General features: G+C 35.9%; 1 protein-coding gene across 1 annotated transcript in view; it reads left to right on the top strand.

Moving 5' to 3' along the window:
- The window catches only part of ARID2 (AT-rich interaction domain 2), a 205,175-nt gene that overhangs the window by 154,386 nt on the left and 28,614 nt on the right, over positions 1-22,175 (top strand). Inside the window, exon 16 of the mRNA XM_052640681.1 lies at positions 4,432-4,580. Coding sequence (XP_052496641.1) covers positions 4,432-4,580 — 149 coding nt within the window. The remainder of the gene's footprint in view (positions 1-4,431; positions 4,581-22,175) is intronic.

Here is a 22,175-nt window from a genome sequence, read left to right as displayed (position 1 = left end):
CTTTGTGTTGATTGTCTAGTTATACGACGACTTGGATAGGTTACGAAAAGGAGGGAATATTAGAGCAGAAAGAACCTTAGATACTATCTTGTCCATAACCTTTTTAAAAGAGTTGAATTAACTCCCACATTCAACAAAGATCTCTTTTCCAGTGATTGTCTTAATTCTTTTCTGTAAAGATGTGTATTTTGTTTAGACTAAGTGTAACCTCTTTAATACCACATTTAGAATAAATTTAGTTCTTGTTCCTTACAATCGTTTAAAAGTATCTCTACTTACCCCTTAGAGTGTATTTTCCTAATTCTTTCAATTAGACCTTAGGTGTTATAGTGCCTGGTTTATTCTTCATTAATATATAACTGTTTAAGAACCTCAAATCCCAAGTCTTATATCAGAAAATAACATCAGTACAATCTAGAAGTTTCAGCCACAGTTTACTCTTGTAAAGATGTTAAAGGAAGGCAAGATTATAATTTCTTTTTTTAACAAAAGGAAATATCTTTGCCAAAAATAAAATTGCTACATTAACATTTTAGATAATTTTACATTAAAAAAGGAATCACAGAATTATTTCATATTCTTTGTATAATTTTACTTTTCTGGTCACACACTACTAGAGAGGTACTAGAATACGAAAAGTTAGTTCTTCAGTAGAGCAGAACAAAGAATAGTATTGAACAGTATTCCTCAGGAGTGATCATTCCAAAAACATGATTTTGAGACTACTTTTACATTTATATTTAAGTTAGGGTTATGGTTAATGATCAGGCACTTTTACATCCTAAAAGAAATATATTTTGCATTTTATGTAAAAGACCTAGTTCTTAAAACATAATTTAAGTAGTACTTTAAAAAACAGTGAGTGTAAACAAACTATTGAAAATTAGTTTTATTGAAAGAAATATGTAATTTTCTAATACAGGAAAAAATAAAAAATACTACTTCCAGTTCAGTTCAGTCCAGTCACTCAGTTGTGTCCTACTCTTTGTGACCCCATGGACTGCAGCACGCCAGACTTCCTTGTCTATCACCAACTCCCAGAGCTGCTCAAACTCATGTCCATGGAGTCGGTGATGCCATCCAGCCATCTCATCCTCTGTCATCCTCTTCTCCTCCTGCCTTCAATCTTTCCCAGCATCAGAGTCTTTTCCAACGAGTCAATTCTTCACATCAGGCCGAAGTACTGGGGCTTCAGCTTCAGCATCAGTCCTTCCAATGAATATTCAGGACTGATTTCCTTTAGTGTTGACTGGTTGGATCTCCTTGCAGTCCAAGGCACTCTCAAGAGTCTTCTTCAACACCACAGTTCAAAAGCATCAATGCTTCGGCACTCAGCTTTCTTTATTCCAACTCTCACATCCGTACATGACTACTGGAAAAACCATACCTTTGACTAGACAGACCTTTGTTGGGAAAGTAATGTCTCTACTTTATAATGTGCTGTCTAGGTTGGTCATAGCTTTTCTTCCAAGGAGCAAGCATCTTTTAATTTCATGGCTGCAGTTACCATCTGCAGTGATTTTGGAGCCCAAGAAAATAAAGTCTCTCATTGTTTGCATTGTTTCCCCGTCTATTTTTCATGAAGTGATGGGACCAGGTGCCATGATCTTAGTTTTCTGAATGTTGAGTTTTAAGCCAGCTCTTTCACTCTCATCAAGAGGCTCATTAGTTCCTCTTCACTTTCTGCCATAAGGATGGTATCATCTGTGTTTCTGAGGTTATTTGTACTTCTCCTGATAAAGTAAATATACTGCTTTATTCAAAGAAAATGCGAGTCTTGGAATTTTTCATTTGGTATTTTCTATAAGTAGTTTAATTCATTTTGTTTTATTGATATATTTAGCTCTTTTTATGTTGTTATTTGTTTACTTTTTATTGTGAAAATTTTAGACATACACAAGATGAGAGGCTTACTGGCCTCCACCCAGCTTTAAATAATGTTACCATTGCCTTTCTAGTTTCATCTCTTCTCACTACCGTTTTTCTCCTGCAGTAAAGTAAGTCCCAAAGATTTTAAGTCACTAATAAATACTTCAATATATATTTATAAGTATTTATAATACCAAATCATACCTAACAAATCTTAATATTGCATGATACTCAGTTTGTTCTTAGTCTTTAAAAATGTGTTTTTATAAATTTTGTTTGAATTAAGATCCAGAGAACACCATATGCAATATTTAAACAATTTTCTGCACATTGCATTTGGTTAATATGTCTTTTATTCATTCTTAATTGAACAGTTTGGATTAACTTCAGTCATCCTTGCCACATCCTCATAAATCATTAACAGTTGAGGCTAAATACCCTGTTTCCCTGTTATTTAACTTTCCTGTATGACACCAGTTAGAGTTCTACAATGAAGAAAAAAATAGGATAAAGCTTTGTTAGCATATCAAAAACAAAAATAAACCTAATTTAAAAGTATATGACAAGCTAGTCAATAAAATACCTGGGGTAAATGGTAATAGTGTAGGGAACCAGAAAGTTCATTCTGAGGGAATTTGATAGCTCTGACAGATTTACCCTTTAATTATAATTCTGAGGTTATATTTCTGTCACTCTTCAATATTTGTATTTGATTCAAACTGATCCTCTTGGTTACTCCTACTTACTGGAATTTCATGGATTTTTTTATGCAGTAGTTTCATTTCAAGGAAACAGTTTGACTTTTTTTTTTTCCTGGTAAATGGATTGATTCTGATGTTATTCTTCCCTTCCTTTCTCTCTGATCCCAACCCCTGTGTCTGCTCTCTCACTGTTAGTTTTTATGACTTTAAGAATTCACAGGTGAATGATTGTCAGATTCTTGTTCCAGCTTTAACTACTGCTAGATAATTTAACTATTGCTAGATAAGTAACTTTAACTATTGCTAAATAATTGCACTTGCTGATCTGTTCTTGTCCCCAAAGTGAACTCATCATCTTTCCTCTAGAATATGGTTTCACTCTGGACTTCTCTATTAACATAAATAATAATAGTAACAGTTGCCATTTATTGAGAATCTAGAGCTAGGCTCTTCATGTAGAGTTTCTATAGTCTTCCTACCATCCCAGAAGTTAGATTTTATTATACTTTCCGGATGAGGGAATTGAGAATCAGAGATGTTATGTAGTTTGCCCAGGGTCACATAGCTGGTTAAAAGGCAGATTGAAGTTCTGAGTCCTGTTCTGTCAAGCTGGAAAGTCTAACTTCTAGCCATTGATACCTGTACTGCCCTAAAATGCATGGTTTTCATGCGTGTATATATTTTCTTAGTAAAAATATTAGAAAACCGTAAGAATGAAACTCTATTATAAAAACTTCAATCACATCTCAAAGTAAATTTTTTTTTTCCTTAGAGCTTAGAACTCAAAAGTTCTTATGAATCCACATTTCTAAGAACCTTCACTCTTGGCGCTTTATTCTTTTCCTTTATTCATTTTTATGCTATAGCCTTATCTGTTTCTGTTTTGTCTATTTTCTGATAAAGTACTGTGACTTTCAAATAAGAGGTTTTCAGCAATTTTTAGCTTAGTTTTGCTCCACTGTTTCCAGTATCACTTTATAAATAAGCAAATACATTTAGTATTTTCCCAGAGTTTAAATGTATTTCCTCTAAATAATACTTTGAAAATGGTATGCTAATCATGTCTGTGAGGAATTTAACATTTTTTTTCCTTTGTGCCATGTATGTTATGAATGAAATCGGAGTTAAACCTCAGACTGTATTGTTTCAAATTGTGTTTTAAGCTACATTATAATTTTTATGTGTTTTTCAGAGAGAAAAGGATGGGATATAAAGGAAAAAAAATAGCTAATATTTAGAAAATTTATGCATACAATAAGAATCCTTTTCTTGTATAATCCGTCAAAATGTATAACAGACCACCTTTAAAGATTGAAGTTGTTAGTTAAAATAGCTTTTACTGCAAAGTAATACTTACAACATTTTACTTAAATGGTTACATCATTCTTAACATCTGAAATTCCCTTTGATTTTTACTATATATGGTTTTATGTTACTCATTACAATCTTAAAGGAGATATTATACAAAGAAATAATAATTTACAGTTGATTTTTTTCTTGTGAAGGATATGTTAGTAAATAAAATGGGTACATTTATAATTTTTCTCTGTTTAATCTATAGTTGTATTTCTATCCAATTTTATTAATATAAAAATCTTTAATTCTGAGTTATATGTATTCTGTGACAGTAAGAATGCAGTCTTGCCTTTGTGATTCATATGAAATGAATTTGACTTCTTAAATGTGTTTCTGAAATTAGTTATCTTCTTAAAGAGTATCCAAAAGATAATCATTAAAACTCCCAAGTGTGAATGTTACTTTGAAAGTGCATAACTATCACTGTAATCAAATTCACAAACCTGTACTATATGAATGTTTTTCAGTGTCATTTCACAAACTGTGTGGTATGTCTTTTTCACAGAACACTCCAATGACACCTTCACCAGCTGTTCAAGTTCAGAGCCAGCCTAACAGTTCTCAGCCTTCTCCATTCAGTGCATCTAGTCAACATGGAGATCCAGTGAGAAAACCTGGGCACAACTTCATGTGTCTATGGCAGTCTTGTAAAAAGTAAATGGCAATTTTATTTGATATACATAAATGCTCTTTTTTTTCTGGAATGTCTTTGTATTTAAAGTTCTACTTATGATTTCATGAAAATTTTCTTTTGAAATCACTAACTTTTTAGCAAAAATATTTCACGTTGAAAGTAATATTTATGCAGATCCAGTGTTACCTAAAGAAATTTTTATAAATGTTGGGAAGAGCTTCACTGCCTTATGGTAGTTACCAGAGAATGTTTAACTATTAGATTTTAACAAAACAAAATCAGCTAAGAATTTTATGTCATATTTGGCTATGAAAAGAAATTTTGTTTTGAAGAGAAGTATTTTAAAGTGTCTTGCAGTTAGGGGCAGCCATAGGATTTCTATATAACAGACACTTAAAGATATCTGTTAGGAAGAATGATTTGTCTTCAATTTAAGTTTGAGGTGGACACACCATGAAAATTTTTAACATTATATTATCTCACAGTTTAACTAATATGTGGAATTGAATTTCTGAAACAAGACTTTCTTAGACTTCAAGGAGAACTTGAGAATAATACTAAACTTGAGAGTAATATTGTTTAAACTAAAGTCTCAGTTCCTTTAACAGTATTCAGCTAAGAATCATGGCCTTGTCACTTAGAGCTCTAAGACTATGGTGCACAAAAATATCCCTCATTTTTTTTTTTTAGATATCAAGATTCCATTTTACTTTTCCTAACAATAGCAGAAATTACTGTGTCCTATTAAAAAGTATATTTCCTATTCATAATTTTTCTGATATAGACATATTTCATATATAGATTTGTTGTAAGATTGTGGCTATCAGTGTAGCCTAGGGATTATTGATAATATGCAGAATTTCTTTGGACAGTGTTTACCAAACTTTAAATCTCAACCCGTTAGTGGGGTATGAAATCATTTTGGCAAGTCTACCAGGAGGGTTTTGCTTGTTTTTCTTTACAATGAAAAAGTGAATAAAATATCTCAGATTCCATTATGTTGCTAGGGGTAAGTATTGTTTTCATTTATATATGTATATGTGTATCTAGACCGTAGTGTAAAATCTGTCAAAAGGGTTTTTTAAAATTAGTGCTTTAGGTTTCCTCTCACTATTTCTTTCAGTTACTTAATTTAATAACTTTTTAAATGTTTATGTTGTAAGTAAATTTGCAACTTTTTTCACTGATGTCAAATTCTATACTTTTTTTTTTTTTAAGATTTTTGTTTTTGTTTTTCATCTCAAGATAGTAGCTGAAGGAGTAGGTAGTCAGTTCATGCTATTTTTTCACTAAAACGTTTGGGTATAGCTTCTTTAGATAGAAGTGTTGAGAGTATTTCAACAAAAAAAAATCACTGAAAGGGCTAATCAATCTAAATGCATGGCTGTTTCCCATCTTATTAGTAAGATTGTTGTTACAAAATTTGAATGGTATACCTTGTCTTTTTAAGTCTTTTCAGAAAAATACTCAACAAGACTTCTTAGACATGGTCAATTTTGAAGTCATTTTTATATACTGCATTGATAATTAGTTGAGTTTGATTCTGCAACTATTTATTGAGCACCCTGTAGCAGGGTTCATGTGTTAGGAGGTAGAGATATAAAGATCACTCTCAACTTTTAGGGAAACACATGCAAAAAACAAATAAATGACAGTATAAATAAGTACCATAAAAAACAGTTTCTATGTTATAGCATTATTGGCTGTATAATGAACAGAATGTAATGCTGGGATGGTTAGAAATGTTTCGTTATAGCCATTACTTTTGAGTTGGTTCTTAAAGTATGAGTAGGAGTTCATCATGCAAAAATAATTTCATTCATAATAGCAAGTGCAAGGAATTATAGAAGGAACTATTTATGCCCAGGGAACAGTAAGAAGCTTAGGATATCAAGAGCATAAGGACATGAGGAGAGTAAAGGCTTTTATTACACTTGACCTTTCATATCTTCAGGGCTTCCCAGGTGGCTCAGTGGTAAAGAATCTGCCTGTAATGCAGGGGATGCAAGTTCAATCCCTGGGTCAGAAAGATCCCCTGGAGTAGATAATAGCAACCCATTCCAGTATTCTTGCCTGGGAAATCCCATGGACCGAGGAGCCTGGTGGGCTAATGTCCATAGGTTTGCAAACAAGTTGAACATTGACTTAGCAACTAAACAACAACTTTATATCTGCACTTGAAGGTTCCACCAAACAGGAAATAAAATATTCTCCCAAAATTCCAAAAAGTTCCAAAAAGCAAAACTTTGCTCACGTGATGGAATCTATTTACATAGCATTTACATTGTATTTACAGCTGTTGGCATAGCATTTACATTGTATTAGGTATTATAAGTAGTCTAGAAATGATTTAAAGTATACAGGAAGATATTCTTAAGTTGTATGCAAATATTTCACCATATATATAAAGGACTTAAGCATCTGCAGATCTGAGGGGAATGTGGAATCAATCCCCACTGGATACCAAGGGATGACTGTTCATTTTTAGTTTAAATTGCAAGTGGAAAAATATATGTAGTAGCTATTGTCACTAAATAACTATGCTCTGATTTCTTTAATATCCGATCAAAAAATTAATGAAGAATCTTCCTTGATTCATTCAGATTTAGAACTAAAATTATATCTTTCACTGATAAATTATTGTGAAATGCACTACTCGCCCTTATATCACACATTAGTAATTTTTTTTTAATCTGCAGGCATATATCTCTAAAAAATTAGGATACTACTCTTTAACCATAATTTATAACCCTGCAGAAAAATAACATTCAGTTCAGTTAGGTCACTCAGTCATGTGCGACTCTTTGCGACCCCATGAACCACAGCACGCTAGGCCTCCCTGTCCATCACCAACTCCCAGAGTCTACCCAAATCCATGTCCGTTGAGTCGGTGATACCATCCAACCATCTCATCCTCTGTTGTCCCCTTCTCCTCCTGCCCTCAATCTTTCCCAACATCAGAGTCTTTTCCAGTGAGTCAGCTCTTCACATCAGGTGGCCACAGTATTGGAGCTTCAGCTTCAACATCAATCCTTCCAATGAACACCCAGGACTGATCTCCTTTAGGATGGACTGGTTGGATCTCCTTGCAGTCCAAGGGACTCTCAAGAGTCTTCTCCAACACCGCAGTTCAAAAACATCAATTTTTCAGCACTCAGCTTTCTTTGTAATCCAACTCTCACATCCATACATGACCACTGGAAAAACCATAGCCTTGACTAGACGGACCTTTGTTGGCAAAGTAATGTCTCTGCTTTTTAATATGCTGTCTAGGTTGGTCATAACTTTCCTTCCAAGGAGTAAGCGTCTTTTAATTTAATGGCTGCAGTCAGCATCTGCAGTGATTTTGAAGCCCCCCAAAATAAAGTCTGACACTGTTTCCACTGTTTCCCCATCTATTTGCCATGAAGTGATGGGGTGGATGCCATGATCTTAGTTTTCTGAATGTTGAGCTTTAATCCAAATTTTCCACTCTCCTCTTTCACTTTTCATCAAGAGGCTCTTTAGTTCTTCTTTGCTTTCTGCCATAAGGGTGTTGTCACCTGCATATCTGAGGTTATTGATATTTATCCCAGCAGTCTTGACTCCAGCTTTAGCTTCCTCCAGCCCAACATTTCTCATGATGTAGGGTAACATGAAGTAGGGTGACAGTATACAGCCTTGATGTACTCCTTTTGCAATTTGGAACCAGTTTGTTGTTCCATGTTCAGTTGTTCTATGTCCAGTTCTAACTGTTGCTTCCTGACTTGCATGCAGATTTCTCGGGAGGCAGGTCAGGTAGGCCGGTATTCCCATCTCTTTAAGAATTTTCCATAGTTTATTGTGATCCACACAAAGGAAAGCAGAAATAGATGTTTTTCTGGAACTCTCTTGCTTTTTCCATGATCCAGTGGATGTTGGCAATTTGATCTCTGGTTCCTCTGCCTTTTCTAAAACCAGCTTGAACATCTGAAAGTTCACACTTCATGTATTGCTGAAGCCTGGCTTGGAGAATTTTGAGCATTACTTTACTAGCATGTGAGATGAGTGCAGTTGTGCGGTAGTTTGAGCATTCTGGTATTGCCTTTCTTTGAGATTGGAATGAAAACTGACCTTTTCCAGTCCTGTTGGCCACTGCTGAGATTTCTAAATTTGCTGACATACTGAGTACAGCACTTTCACAACATCATCTTTTAGAATTTGAAATAGCTCAACTGGAATTCCATCACCTCCACTAGCTTTGTTCATAGTGATGCTTCCTAAGGCCCACTTGACTTCACATTCCAGGATGTCTGGCTCTAGGTGAGTGATCACACCATCGTGATTATCTGAGTCATGAAGATCTTTTTTGTGCAGTTCTTCTGTGTATTCTTGCCACCTCTTCTTAATATCTTCTGCTTCTGTTAGGTTCGTACCATTTCTGTCCTTTGTCGAGCCAATCTTTGCATAAAATGTTCCCCTTGGTTTCTCTGATTTTCTTGAAGAGATCTCTAATCTTTCCCATTCTGTTGTTTTCCTCTATTTCTTTGCATTGATCACTGAAGAAGGCTTTCTTATCTCTTCTTGCTATTCTTTGGAACTCTGCATTCAAATGGGTATATCTTTCCTTTTCTCCTTTGCTTTTCTCTTCCCTTCTTTTCACAGCTATTTGTAAGGCCTACCTAGACAGCCATTTTGCTTTTTTGCATTTCTTTTTCTTGGGGATGGTCTTGATTCCTGTCTCCTGTACAATGTCATGAACCTCCATCCATAGTTCATCAGGCACTCTGTCTATAGATCTAATCCCTAAATCTATTTCTCACTTCCACTGTATAGTTGTAAGGGATTTGATTTAGGTCATACCTGAATGGTCTAGAGGATTTCTCCATTTTCTTCAGTTTCCGTCTGAATTTGGCAATAAGGAGTTCATGATGTGAGCCACAGTCAGCTCCCGGTCTTGTTTTTGCTGACTGTATAGAGCTTCTCCATCTTTGGCTGCAAAGAATATAATCAGTCTGATTTCGGTGTCGACCATCTGGTGATATCCATTGCTTCAATTTTATAAGTTCTTCAAATAGGCGCTTAGTGTTTACATTTCTCCACTTGTCTTCTGTTTGTTTGGAGTTTGAATTGGAATGCAAGATTCAAACATTGACTGAGGTTGAAGAGGCTGTTTTATCTTTTTTAATCTGTAGATAACCCTCCATCTCTCAGTTTCTCTCCTCATAGTTTTTTTGTTGATAAAAGCAGGTCATCACAGTCTGATTTTGCTGCTATTGTGTAGCATGTTACTCTGACTTTGAATTTTCTATATGTTAGTAGTTAGGTCCAGATGTTTGATAAGATTCCATTTTGATTTTTGTGAACAGCGTTTTCGAAATGGCACTGTGTACTTCATCAGGCAATAGGTACTATCTAGTGTCTCTTTTTGTGATATAAACAGCCATTGAAAATTATGGCCTAGATACATTTTTTTATTGTTATAAAATGTAAAGTTTCCTTTTTATCAGTTGTCTGATTTCTCTGAGGAATAGTTTTTAGAGAAAAAGCCAGATTATTGAATATTTCTCTTATTTACCAATTTTCAAAATAATGAGTTGTTTACTAACTGCACAAAGGTGACTGTGAGATGAGGTTTGTTTTTTGTTTTTAATTTGGTTTTTGATTTTAGTATTGTTGTGAATGAACTTGTGAACATAAGCATATTTGAGAGACTTCAATGCATTGTAGATACTATATCCTTCTTAATGTTCAGATTGTCCCATCTTTGGCCAGTGAAGGCCTGTTCAAGCTGGATGTGATCTTAATTTGTCTTTGATAGCTTCCTTTCTCCCTGTTAGATGAAATGTTCTGGACTTAACTATGGGGAATCAACTGTTTCTCCTAGGACAGTTCAGTTCAGTTCAGTCTCTCAGTCTTGTCCAAGTCTTTGCAACCCCATGAACCGCAGCACGCCAGGCCTCCCTGTCCATCACCAACTGCTGGAGTCTACCCAAACCCATGTCCATTGAATCAGTGATGCCATCCAACCATCTCACCCTCTGTCGTCCCCTTCTCCTCCTGCCCTCAATCTTTCCCAACATCAGGGTCTTTTCCAGTGAATCAGGTCTTTGCATCAGGTGGCCAAAGTATTAGAGTTTCAGCTTCAACATCAGTCCTTCCAATGAATGCCCAGGACTGATCTCCTTTAGGATGGACTGATTGGATCTCCTTGCAGTCCAAGGGACTCTCAAGAGTCTTCTCCAACACCACAGTTCAAAAACATCAATTTTTCAGCACTCAGCTTTCTTTATAGTCCAAGTCTCACATCCATACATGACCACTGGAAAAACCATAGCCAGGACATCTGTATCTTTTAATGGAAAATGATATTTAATCTGGGCTTCAGGAAGTATCCATTGGTTTTTCATTGGCTATTGTTTCTAGTACTTTTCAGTGAAGAGATAATTAACTTCCACTATATTTTTAACTGGTGGTTGTTTTCAGTATTTATGCCTTAGTTAGTCCTCTCATCCAATTATAATATCTAATGTTTCCAGAACAGCTATATAATCAGTTCAGTTCAGTCACACAGTCTTGTCCGACGCTTTGCAACCCCTTGAATCGCAGCATGCCAGGCCTCCCTGTCCATCACCAACTCCTGGAGTTTACCCAAACTCATGTCTGTCGACTCGCTGATTCCATCCAGCCATCTCATCCTCTGTCTTCACTATCCTATCATCTTGCCGTTTCATACTGTTCATGGGGTTCTCCAGGCAAGAATACTGAAGTGGTTTACCATTCCCTTCTCCAGTGGACCATATCCTGTCAGACCTCTCCACCATGACTCGTCCATCTTGGGTGGCCCCACATGGCATGGCTTAGTTTCATTGAATTAGATAAGGCTTTGGTCCGTGTGAGCTATATAATAGTAGTGGTAATATTTATCTTATTTCTTCAAAAAAATCATAGACTTTTAAAAAATTTTTAGTTTTAATTGAAGGATAGTGTTGCTCATTCAGTCGTGTTTGACTCTTTGTGACCCCGTGGACTGTAGCTCACCAGCCTCCTCTGTCCATGGCATTCTCTAGGCAAGAATACTGGAGTGGAGAGCCATTCCCTTCTCCAGGGGATCTTCCTGACCCAGCGATTAAACCCAGGTCTCCCATGCCGTAGGCAGATTCTTTGCTGTCTGAGCCACTGGGGAAGCCCAATTGAAGGATGATTGGTTTACAATATTGTGTTGGTTTCTGCCATACAGCAGCACAAATCAGCCATAGCTATACATATGTCCTCTCTCTGGAACCTCCCTCCCACCTCCCACCCCATCCCACCCCCTAGATTGTCATGGAGTCCCAGTTTGAGTTCCCTGAGTCATATAAGAAATTCCCACTGGCTATCTATTTTACATATGGTAGTGCATATGTTTCTGTGCAGTTCTCTCCATTCGTCCCACCCTTTTCTTCCCCCTCCTTGTCCATAAGTCTGTTCTTATGTCTGCATCTTCATTGCTGCCCTGAAAATAGATTTATCAGTACCATCCTTCTAGATTCCATATATATGCATTAATATACAATATTTGATTTTCTCTTTCTGACTAAACTTCACTCTGTATGATAAACAGGCTCTAGGTTCATCCCCTTTTTAACACTGACCCAAACATATTCCTTTTTATGGCTGAGTAATATTCTGATGTGTGTGTGTGTGTATGTACACACATATACCACAGCTTCCATGTCCTAGCTATTGTAAATAGTGCTGCAGTGAAAACTGAGGTACATGTGTCTTTTTCAGTTATGGTTTTTTCAGGGTATATGCCAAATAGTGGGATTGTTGGGTCATATCATAGTTTTATTGCTAGTTTTTTTAAGGAATCGCCATACTGAATAGACTGTTTTTTAAAGCAGTTTTAGGTTTATAGAAATGTTGAACCTATAGTGCAAGTTTTCTCATATACTTTCTCTTCCTTGCACAGTTTCCCCTAATATTAACATCTTGAATTAGTGCAGTATATGTGTTATAATTGATGATTAGAACTAACTAAGTCTATAGTTTCCATTAAGATTCACTCTTTGTGTTATATACACTTCTCTGGATTTTGACCGTGCATATCATTTATCTACTGTTAGTGTCATACAGAATATTATCACCACTCTGAAGATCTTCTGTGCTTCACATATTCATTTCTCCTCACTGCCTCCCTTTCTAACCCCTACTAAATACTGATTTTTTTTCCCACTATCTATATAGTTTTGCCTTTTCCAGACTGTCATGTAATTGGAATCATACAATATGTAGCCTTCTCGGATTGACTTCTTTCACTTAGCAATAAATATTTAAGGTTCTTCCATGCCTTTTGTGGCTTGATCACTTATTTTTATTGCTGAATGATACTACATTGTATGATGTACCAATTTGCTTACCCATTCAACTATAGAAGGACATTTTGGTTACTTTGGGTTTTGGACAATTATAAATAAAGCCACTATAAACACTTGTATGCAGGTTTTTGTATGGACATACTTTGTCAAATAATTTGGGCAAATATTTAGGATTACATTTGCTCGATCGTATGGTAACACTATGTTTAACATTGTAAGACACTATCAAACTGTTTTCCAAAGTGGCTGTGCCGTTTTGCATTCCACCAATAATGAAGGAGAGTTCTGTTGCTCCATATCGTCACCAGCATTTGATACGGTCAGCTTTTTTGATTTTAGCCATTCTATATCTCATTTTAATTTGCATTACCTTAATGACAAAAGATGTTGCGTATTTATGCTTATTTACAATTTGTATATTCTTTTTGGTGGGGTGCCTGTTTAGATTTTTTATTCATGTTTTAATTGGGCTGTTCACGAAGTTTTTAGTAATCCATTGGTATTACATTTTGTCAGATGCTTTTTCTATATCTGTTGATATAATTATAAAATTTTTCTTCCTTAGACTTTTGGTGTGGTGGATTAGATTAATTAAATTTTGAATATTGAACTAGCCTTTCGAACCTGGAATAAATAAATATTTTTTTTCCAGCTTTCTTTTAGATACTTATTCAGGGCTTCCCTTGCGGCTCAGCTGGTAAAGAATCCGCCTGCAGTGTGGGAGACCTGGCTTCAATCCCTGGGTTGGGAAGTTTCCCTGGAGAAGGGAAAGGCTACCTACTCCAGTATTCTTGCCTGGAGAATTCCATGGACTGTATAGTCCATGGGGTTCCAAAGAGTCGGACTTGACTTAGTGACTTTCACTTTCACTAACAATTGGCCTCAGTGGCTTAGCGAAGGAGTAAAGCAGGGTAGCGGGCCACACTGACAACGTGAATCATTCATTTCCTTCACTTTTGATTAGTATATAGTTCTTTTTATACATAGCTTGCTTTGATTTGTGATTGTTTTTCACATCTGTGTTCATGAGAGATACTAGTCTGTAGTTTTTCTATCTTTGTGTGATTTTACTACTACAATAATTCTAGCCTTATAGAATGATTTAGGAAATATTCACTCCACTTCCGTTTTCTTGTAGGGATCCTAGAAAATTGGTATCATTTCTGCCTTAAATGTTTGGTAGAATTCACCAGAGAAAACATCTAGGTCTAGTGCTTTTTTTGTCTTTGGTAGGTTATTAATTCAATTTCTTTCAGATTAGCTTCTAATCCTTGTGGAGTTTTGGCAGATTATGTCTTTTTTTGTTCCACTTCATCTAAGTATCAAGTTTGTGGCATAAAATTATTTATAATATTCGTTTATTATCCTTTTTATCAGGGGTCCTCAACCTCAGAGCCAAAGACTGGTACTGGTCTGTGGCCTGTTAAGAACCAAGCCACACAGGCCACACAGTAGGTGGCAAGTGACAGGCCAGCAAGTGAAGCTTCATCTATGTTTACAGCTGCTCCCATCGCTTGCATTACTGCCCGAGTTCTACTTCCTGTTCATCGAGTTCATTAAACGTAATTTGCTTGAGTAATCTCAATACCTTCCCCAGTTCGTGGAAAAGTTGTCTTCCACTGAACTAGTCTTTAGTGCCAAAAAGGTTGGGGACCACTGTTTTTAATACCTGTGGGCTCCATAGCTATAGCCCCCCAGCCCCCTTATATCTGGTATTAGTAATATGCATTTTCTTTGACTTATTTTCTTGCTTAAGCTGGCTAGAGGTTTATCTTTTCCAGCTTTTGGTTTTGTTGATTTTCTTTCTTGATTGTCCATTTTCCTTTAACTGATTTTTGCTCTGATTTTTGTTCTGTTCTTTGTTTGCTCTGAGTTTACATTGCTCTTCTTTTTCTAGTTTCCTAAGATGGAAGTTTAGATTATTGATTTTTAGATGGTCTTTTCTAATACATACATTTAATGCTATAACTTTTCTCTGTGTATTGTATTAGCCGTAGCCCACAAATTTAGATAAGTTGTATTTTCATTTTCAATTAGTTAGAATGTTTTAGAAGTTTGTTGCTTGATCTCCAGATATTTTGAGACATTTCAGCTCTCTCTTTGTTAGTGGTTTCTAGTTTAATTCCATTGAGATCTTAAAGCTTATTTTATGTTATTTGTATTATTTTAAATTTGTTAAGGTATGTTTTATATGGTCTATTTTGGTGAATGTTCCTTTAAGCATGAGAAAAATGTGTTTTCTGCTATTATTGGATGAAGTCTTATATAAATGTCAATTAAATGCAATTGATTGATGGTGCTGTGTAGTTCAACTATATCCTTTCTGATATTCTGCCTGCTCAAATTACCAGTTACAGGTTAGAGGTGTGCTGAAGTCTCCAAATATAATGGTGGATTTTTCTATTTCTCCTTGCAGTTCTATCAGATTGTGCCTCATATTTTGATGCCTTGTGTTAGAATTATATACCTTAAGAATTGTCTTTGTGAAGAATTGACATGTTTATCATTATGTAATAATGTCCCTCATAGTATCCTTGCTCTCAGGTCTGTTTTTATGAATTTAATGTAATTAATCCAGTTTTCTTTTGATTAGTGTTAGCATGGTATATATTTCTCCTTCCCTTTACTTTTAGTCTGTGCCTTTTCATTTAACCACACATTGTTTTGTATTTACTTGGCCAATCTTTGTCTCTTAATTAGTATATTTAGACCAGTCATATTTAAAATGATTATTGATAAATTGTATTATAATGTCTATCATATTTGTAAATATTTTCTGTTTATTCTACTTGTTTGTGTTTCTTTTGTCCATGTTATTCCTCTTTTTTCTTTTAATTGAGTACTTTATATGGTTCCATTTTCTTCTCTCTTAGTATAATTGCTTCTTTGAAAATTTTTTATGGTTTTCCTAGAGTTTGAAATATATATTTATAGGTATTCTAAGTGCACTTTCAAACAATATATGGCTTCCTGGATGTTTTAGTTACCTTGTAACAGAGTATTCTTCTTTCCTAGTGTCCCTTATGCCATTGTTGGCCTTCATTTTACTTATCCAGAAGTTATAATTGGCAAATACAATGTTGCTGTATCAGTATTTTGAACAATCATTTGTCTACTAGATCAGTCGATAGAATTATGAAATATTTTATCTCCATTTGCTCCTTCTCTGACACCCTTCCTTTCTTTATATAGATCTTAGTTATTTTTACCTCTACCACTTTCTCTGTCTCTAAAGAACTTCTTTTAACATTTCTTGTAGTCAGGTGTACTGTGCAAATGCACTCAGTTTTTGTTTATCCAAGAAAGTCTTTATTTCTCCTTCACTTTTCAAAGACAATTTTGTGTACACAAAATTCTAGGTTGATGAATCTTTTTCTTTCAACATTTTATAGAAATATTTCACTCTACTCTTTTTCCTTACATAGTTTCTCAAGAAGCATCCAGGATAATCTTATCTTTGTTCTTCTATTAGTAAGGATTTTTTCTCTCTGGCTTCTTTCAAGATTTTTTTTGTCCTTGGATTTTATCAGTTTGAATAAGATATGTTTAAGTGTAGTTTTTTTTACATTTAGCTTATCTGATGTTCTGTGAGTTTCCTAGATCTGTGGTTTGGTGTGTTAATTTTAGAAAATACTCAGCCACTCTTACTTCAAATATTTCTTGTTTTTTCTCTTTCCCCTCCTTCTGCTATTCCCAGTATACGTATGTTATACCTTTTGTAATTGTCTTACAGTTTTGGGACAATCTGTTTCTCTTTTTTTCAATTCTTTTCTCTTTCTTCTTCAGTTTGGGACGATTCTGTTGACATTTCTTCAAGCTCACCAATTCTTTTGCTATGTCTAGTCTACTGATGATTTTCATCAAAGGCCTCCTTTGTTTCTTTTTTTTTTTTTTTCTGGCATTTCCTTTTGATTCTTAATATCTCCATTTCTCTGCTTACATTACTCATCTCTTCTTAAATGGTACAACTTTTTTCATTAGCATCTTAACCTATTAATCATAATCATTTAAAATTCCCAGGGTGATGATTCCAAAATCTCTGCCATGCCTGAGTCTGGTTCTGATGCTTGTATTATATTTTCAGTCTGTAGTTTAATTTTGCTTTAACATATAGCATGCGTTTCTGTTGAATGTTAGATGTGTATCAGTTAATAGGAACTGAGATAAACAGACTTGGGGTGTGAGTTTTGTGTTTATTTAGCAAGGAGTTATGCTATGTTAATGTTTGCTGTTATGTTTCGGTTTCCTTAGATATTCCTTTTAAAGTAGAGTCTGTATCTGACAGCTCTCTCAGTTGTAATCCACAGTTGAAAGGTGGATTTGAGTCTCTGGAGCTATGACTTTGAGAAGAGTTTCATAGCCATTATTTTTCTCCCCTTATATGAGACAGGGAATCTGAAGGGGCTCAAATTATCTGTTTGCTTTTCCCCGAGGTCAGATAAGGCTCTGGTAATTTTTTTTGAGAGCAGGCCTTAATTAAGGAGAAAAGAACACCCCAGGCATATTTTAAAATGTTACTTTCTCCCTTTACCTGTTGTAAGTATTAGGCAGTTTTTTTCCAGTCTACCATAAGAACCTGCTAGGGTTCCTGGAAATAAAACTCACAAAAGTGTGGGCTTTCCCCAGAGATTGGCCCTTCAGGATTTTTTACCTTTCAAAATAGTCCATACTGGGTCTCCATCAATTCATAGTTTCTGCTTCAGTATTCCTCTCAGTTATTGACTTAAGCAATTCTTTGTGTTTCTTTATATTCATCAGTCTACTTAGTTTTCAGGGAAACAGTTTTCCTTGTGACCTTAGTTCTCTGATGATTTTAAATGTTGTTAATTTTCATTTTGTTCCACAGTTTTTCTTGTTCTAAGGATGGGAGTGACAACTTCCAGGCTCTTTATATGTCTGAACAGAAACTAGAAGTCCTTATTCTTATTGATATATTGTCAGCATAATGTTAACATCAGTTCATAATTGAAATATATAATGTATCGTTATATTTTGTCTTTGATCTTTTGTTTGTTTTTACCTTACTTTTTTCTTTCAAACACTGAGACTACTTGAAGATGGTACCTGAAACCAAAAAGTTACATACCATGAGACCAATTTGCAAATTGTATTGAAGTCCTTTTCAGTGTTCCTTAAAATATTTGGTGAAAGAATTTCTTAGGGTCAAAAATCTAGCCTGTAGCTTATTAAACAAACTTTGTTATTTGAGAGCTGTGTACACAATAAGGAGAATTATGTAAAAATGCTAATCTCAAACCTAGTATTCTTTCAGACTTTTCCAACATTTAAAGAAAAAAACATAGTATAATGGATGGTGTGTATAAAAGTGTAATGCCTCAGTTTTTACCTAGTAATGGATGTGTACAAATTATCCAAGTAAACAATCGTGTATTCTGAGATAGTAGAGAAAAATCAGATCTTCAGATCCCAACCCTTGCCACATGGCTTTAGAAACTATGGCTCTAGAAAGTTATAGGAAGCTTGAAAGCTTGTTTCCTCAGCAGTCTAGTGGTGATAGTTTTGCCTTCTTCAGAAGGCTGTCACAGAATTCAAGTAAGATGATGTTTGTGAATATATGAATACATAGTAAGTTCTGAACAAACAGAACTTCATATAAAAAGAGGTGCTTTATACTGTGTGCAGCTTTGTCGAGAATGGTGTGAAGTAGTGTACTGCCATAACTTTCAAAGAATTCAAGTAAGAATCAAAAGATTCAGTGTATATACATGCTTTATTTATCTTATTGAAAATAAACACACACACCATTCAGTGTTATCTATGTTTCCATACTACTTTTCAACTGTGAACTATTATTTTATCCCATATTCAGATTTTACTGAAGGGTTCACATTTTAAAAGCATATTTAACCAAGATCCCTGACAATACATTTTCTGTTTTTCTATATAAAATATGTAACTGCATTACAGAACAGTAGATTAGTAATGAGTTGGTTGTTAATATTCTACTATTATTAATATTTTATTGTTATTGATATTATTACTTATTAAGAGGATAAGAAGCAGAGCCAAAGACTGTTGGCTTTGGCTGTCTTCCACTGGAACCCTCTTCCTCAGTTGAGATACTTTACATAAATTGAGTATTACTGGGAGGTACAATCTCTCTCTCTCCAAAAGCCAAAAATAGACCAATTACTTGCATCTTTCCTCATTTCCTTTGGCAACTAAGCCAGTCAGTTGTTTTTACCTGTGGCTTTGAATCTGGGCTGACTGGGGCAAAGAAGCTGGGAGTAGAGAATTCATGTCAGCAGCAACAGAAGCACTTAGTTTCCAACTAGTAATATTGCTTTTTACAACTAATAATACAGCTGTTTTAAAAACTAAAATGTGTTTGTAGTGTAGATTTCTTGACATATCATTTAGTGAATTTATTAAATGCATATTTTGCTTTTAAATGAAAATTTTCCTGCAGAGTATCTATCCCATGTGTTTTAAGTCAAATTAAATTTTTTTGCAGGAAGAGGGCTATTAAGAGGGACATGGAATACTTTTTGGTCATTAAGGAAAAATAACTTGCCAAGAACTTGAGCAATTAAGAAAACTGTAAATGAGAATATCTGAACTGAAATGCTATTTTCAGCCCTTTTAGTTTTGTTTTAAAGACAGAGAAAATAATCTTAGCTTTATAGCTACAGATGTTTGTTTTTAAACTGCTCTTTTAAATATGGTAAATCATTAAAATAATATAATATATACTATTAATATATAACCTCCTGCATTGATAGAAAGATTTTAAATAATGATATCTTAAAGTAATAGAAGGCTGTGGTCCTAGTATGATTAGATTGACTAGTTTTCTGTGATTATGGTTTCAGTGTGTCTGCCCTCTGATGCCTTCTTGCAACACTTACCATCTTACTTCGGTTTCTCTTACCTTGGACATGGGGTATCTCTTCACGGCTGCTCCAGCAAAGCGCAGCTGCTGCTCCTTAACCTTGGATGAGGGTTATCTCCTCACCGCCGCCCCTCCTGACCTTAAACGTGGAATAGCTCCTCTAGGCGCTCCTGCGCCCGTGCAGCCACCGTTCCTTGAACATGGGGTTGCTCCTCCTGGCCACCACTCCTGGCCTCGGGCATGGGGTAGCTCCTCCCGGCTGCCGCCCCTGGCCTCAGACATGGGGTACAGCTACTCCCGGCCGCCACCCCTGACCTCGGACGTGGGGTAGATCTCTTGGCCATTCCTGATCACACTAGGACCACAGCCTTGTCCAACTCACTGAAACTAAGCCACGCCCATGGGGCCACCCAAGACGGGTGGGTCATGGTGGAGAGGTCTGACAGAATGTGGTCCACTGGAGAAGGGAATGGCAAACCACTTCAGTATTCTTGCCTTGAGAACCCCATAAACAGTATGAAAAGGCAAAATGATAGGATACTGAAAGAGGAACTCCCCAGGTCGGTAGGTGCCCAATATGCTACAGGAGATCAGTGGAGAAATAACTCCATAAAGAATGAAGGGATAGAGCCAAAGCAAAAACAACACCCAGGTGTGGATGGGACTGCCGATAGAAGCAAGGTCTGATGCTGTAAAGAGAAATATTGCATAGGAACCTGAAATGTTAGGTCCATGAATCAAGGCAAGTTGGAAGTGGTCAAACAGGAGATGGCAAGAGTGAACGTCGACATTCTAGGAATCAGCGAACTAAAATGGACTGGAATGGATGAATTTAACTCAGATGACCATTATATCTACTACTGCAGACAGGAATCCCTTAGAAGAAATGGAGTAGCCATCATGGTCAACAAAAGAGTCCGAAATACAGTACTTGGATGCAACCTCAAAAACGACAGAATGATCTCTGTTCGTTTCCAAGGCAAACCATTCAGTATCACAGTAATCCAAGTCTATGCCCCAACCAGTAATGCTGAAGAAGCTGAAGTTGAACGGTTCTATGAAGACCTACAAGACCTTTTAGAACTAACACCCAGAAAAGATGCCCTTTTCATTATAGGGGACTGGAATGCAAAAGTAGAAAGTCAAGAAACACCTAGAGTAACAGGCAAAATTGGCCTTGGAATACAGAATGAAGCAGGGCAAAGACTAATAGAATTTTGCCAAGAAAATGCATTGGTCATAGCAAACACCCTCTTTGAACAACACAAGAGAAGACTCTACACATGGATATCACCAGATGGTCAACACCGAAATCAGATTGATTATATTCTTTGCAGCCAAAGATGGAGAAGCTCTATACAGTCAGCAAAGATAAGACCGGGAGCTGACTGTGGCTCAGATCATGAACTCCTTATTACCAAATTCAGGCTTAAATTGAAGAAAGTAGGGAAAACCACTAGACCATTCAGGTATGACCTAAATCAAATCCCTTATGATTATACAGTGGAAGTGAGAAATAGATTTAAGGGACTAGATCTGATAGATAGAGTGCCTGATGAACTGTGGATGGAGGTTCATGACATTGTACAGGAGACAGGGATCAAGATCATCCCCTTGGAACATAAATGCAAAAAAGCAAAATGGCTGTCTGGGGAGGCCTTACAAATAGCTGTGGGAAGAAGAGAAGCGAAAAGCAAAGGAGAAAAGGAAAGACATAATCATGTGAATGTAGAGTTCCAAAGAATATCAAGAAGAGATAAGAAAGCCTTCCTCAGCAATCGATGCAAAGAAATAGAGGAAAACAACAGGATGGGAAAGACTAGAGATCTCTTCAAGAAAATTAGGGATACCAAGGGAACATTTCATGCAAAGATGGGCTCGACAAAGGACAGAAATGGTATGGACCTAACAGAAGCAGAAGATATGGAGAAGAGGAGGCAAGAATACACAGAAGAACTGTACAAGAAAGATCTTCATGACTCAGATAATCACGATGGTGTGATCACTTACCTAGAGCCAGATATCCTGGAATGAGAACTCAAGTGGGCCTGAGAAAGCATCACTATGAACAAAGCTAGTGGAGGTGATGGAATTCCAGTTGAGCTGATTCAAATCCTGAAAGATGATGCTGTGAAAGTGCTACACTCAATATACCAGCAAGTTTGGAAAACTCAGCAGTGGCCACAGGACTGGAAAAGGTCCGTTTTCATTCCAATCCCAAAGAAAGGCAATGCCAGAGAATGCTCAAACTACCGCACAATTGCACTCATCTCACATGCTAGTAAAGTAATGCTCAAAATTCTCCAAGCCAGGCTTCAGCAATATGTGAACTTCCAGATGTTCAGCTGGTTTTAGAAAAGGCAGAGGAACCAGAGACCAAATTGCCAACATCCATTGGATCATCAAAAAAGCGAGAGAGTTCCAGAAAAACATCTATTTCTGCT

This window comes from Budorcas taxicolor, chromosome 5 (genome assembly GCF_023091745.1).
Source record: "Budorcas taxicolor isolate Tak-1 chromosome 5, Takin1.1, whole genome shotgun sequence".
In the NCBI taxonomy this organism is placed as follows: domain Eukaryota; kingdom Metazoa; phylum Chordata; class Mammalia; order Artiodactyla; family Bovidae; genus Budorcas; species Budorcas taxicolor.
The sequence above is the reverse complement of the archived record's forward strand: the minus strand, read 5'-3'. Positions and strand labels throughout refer to the sequence as shown.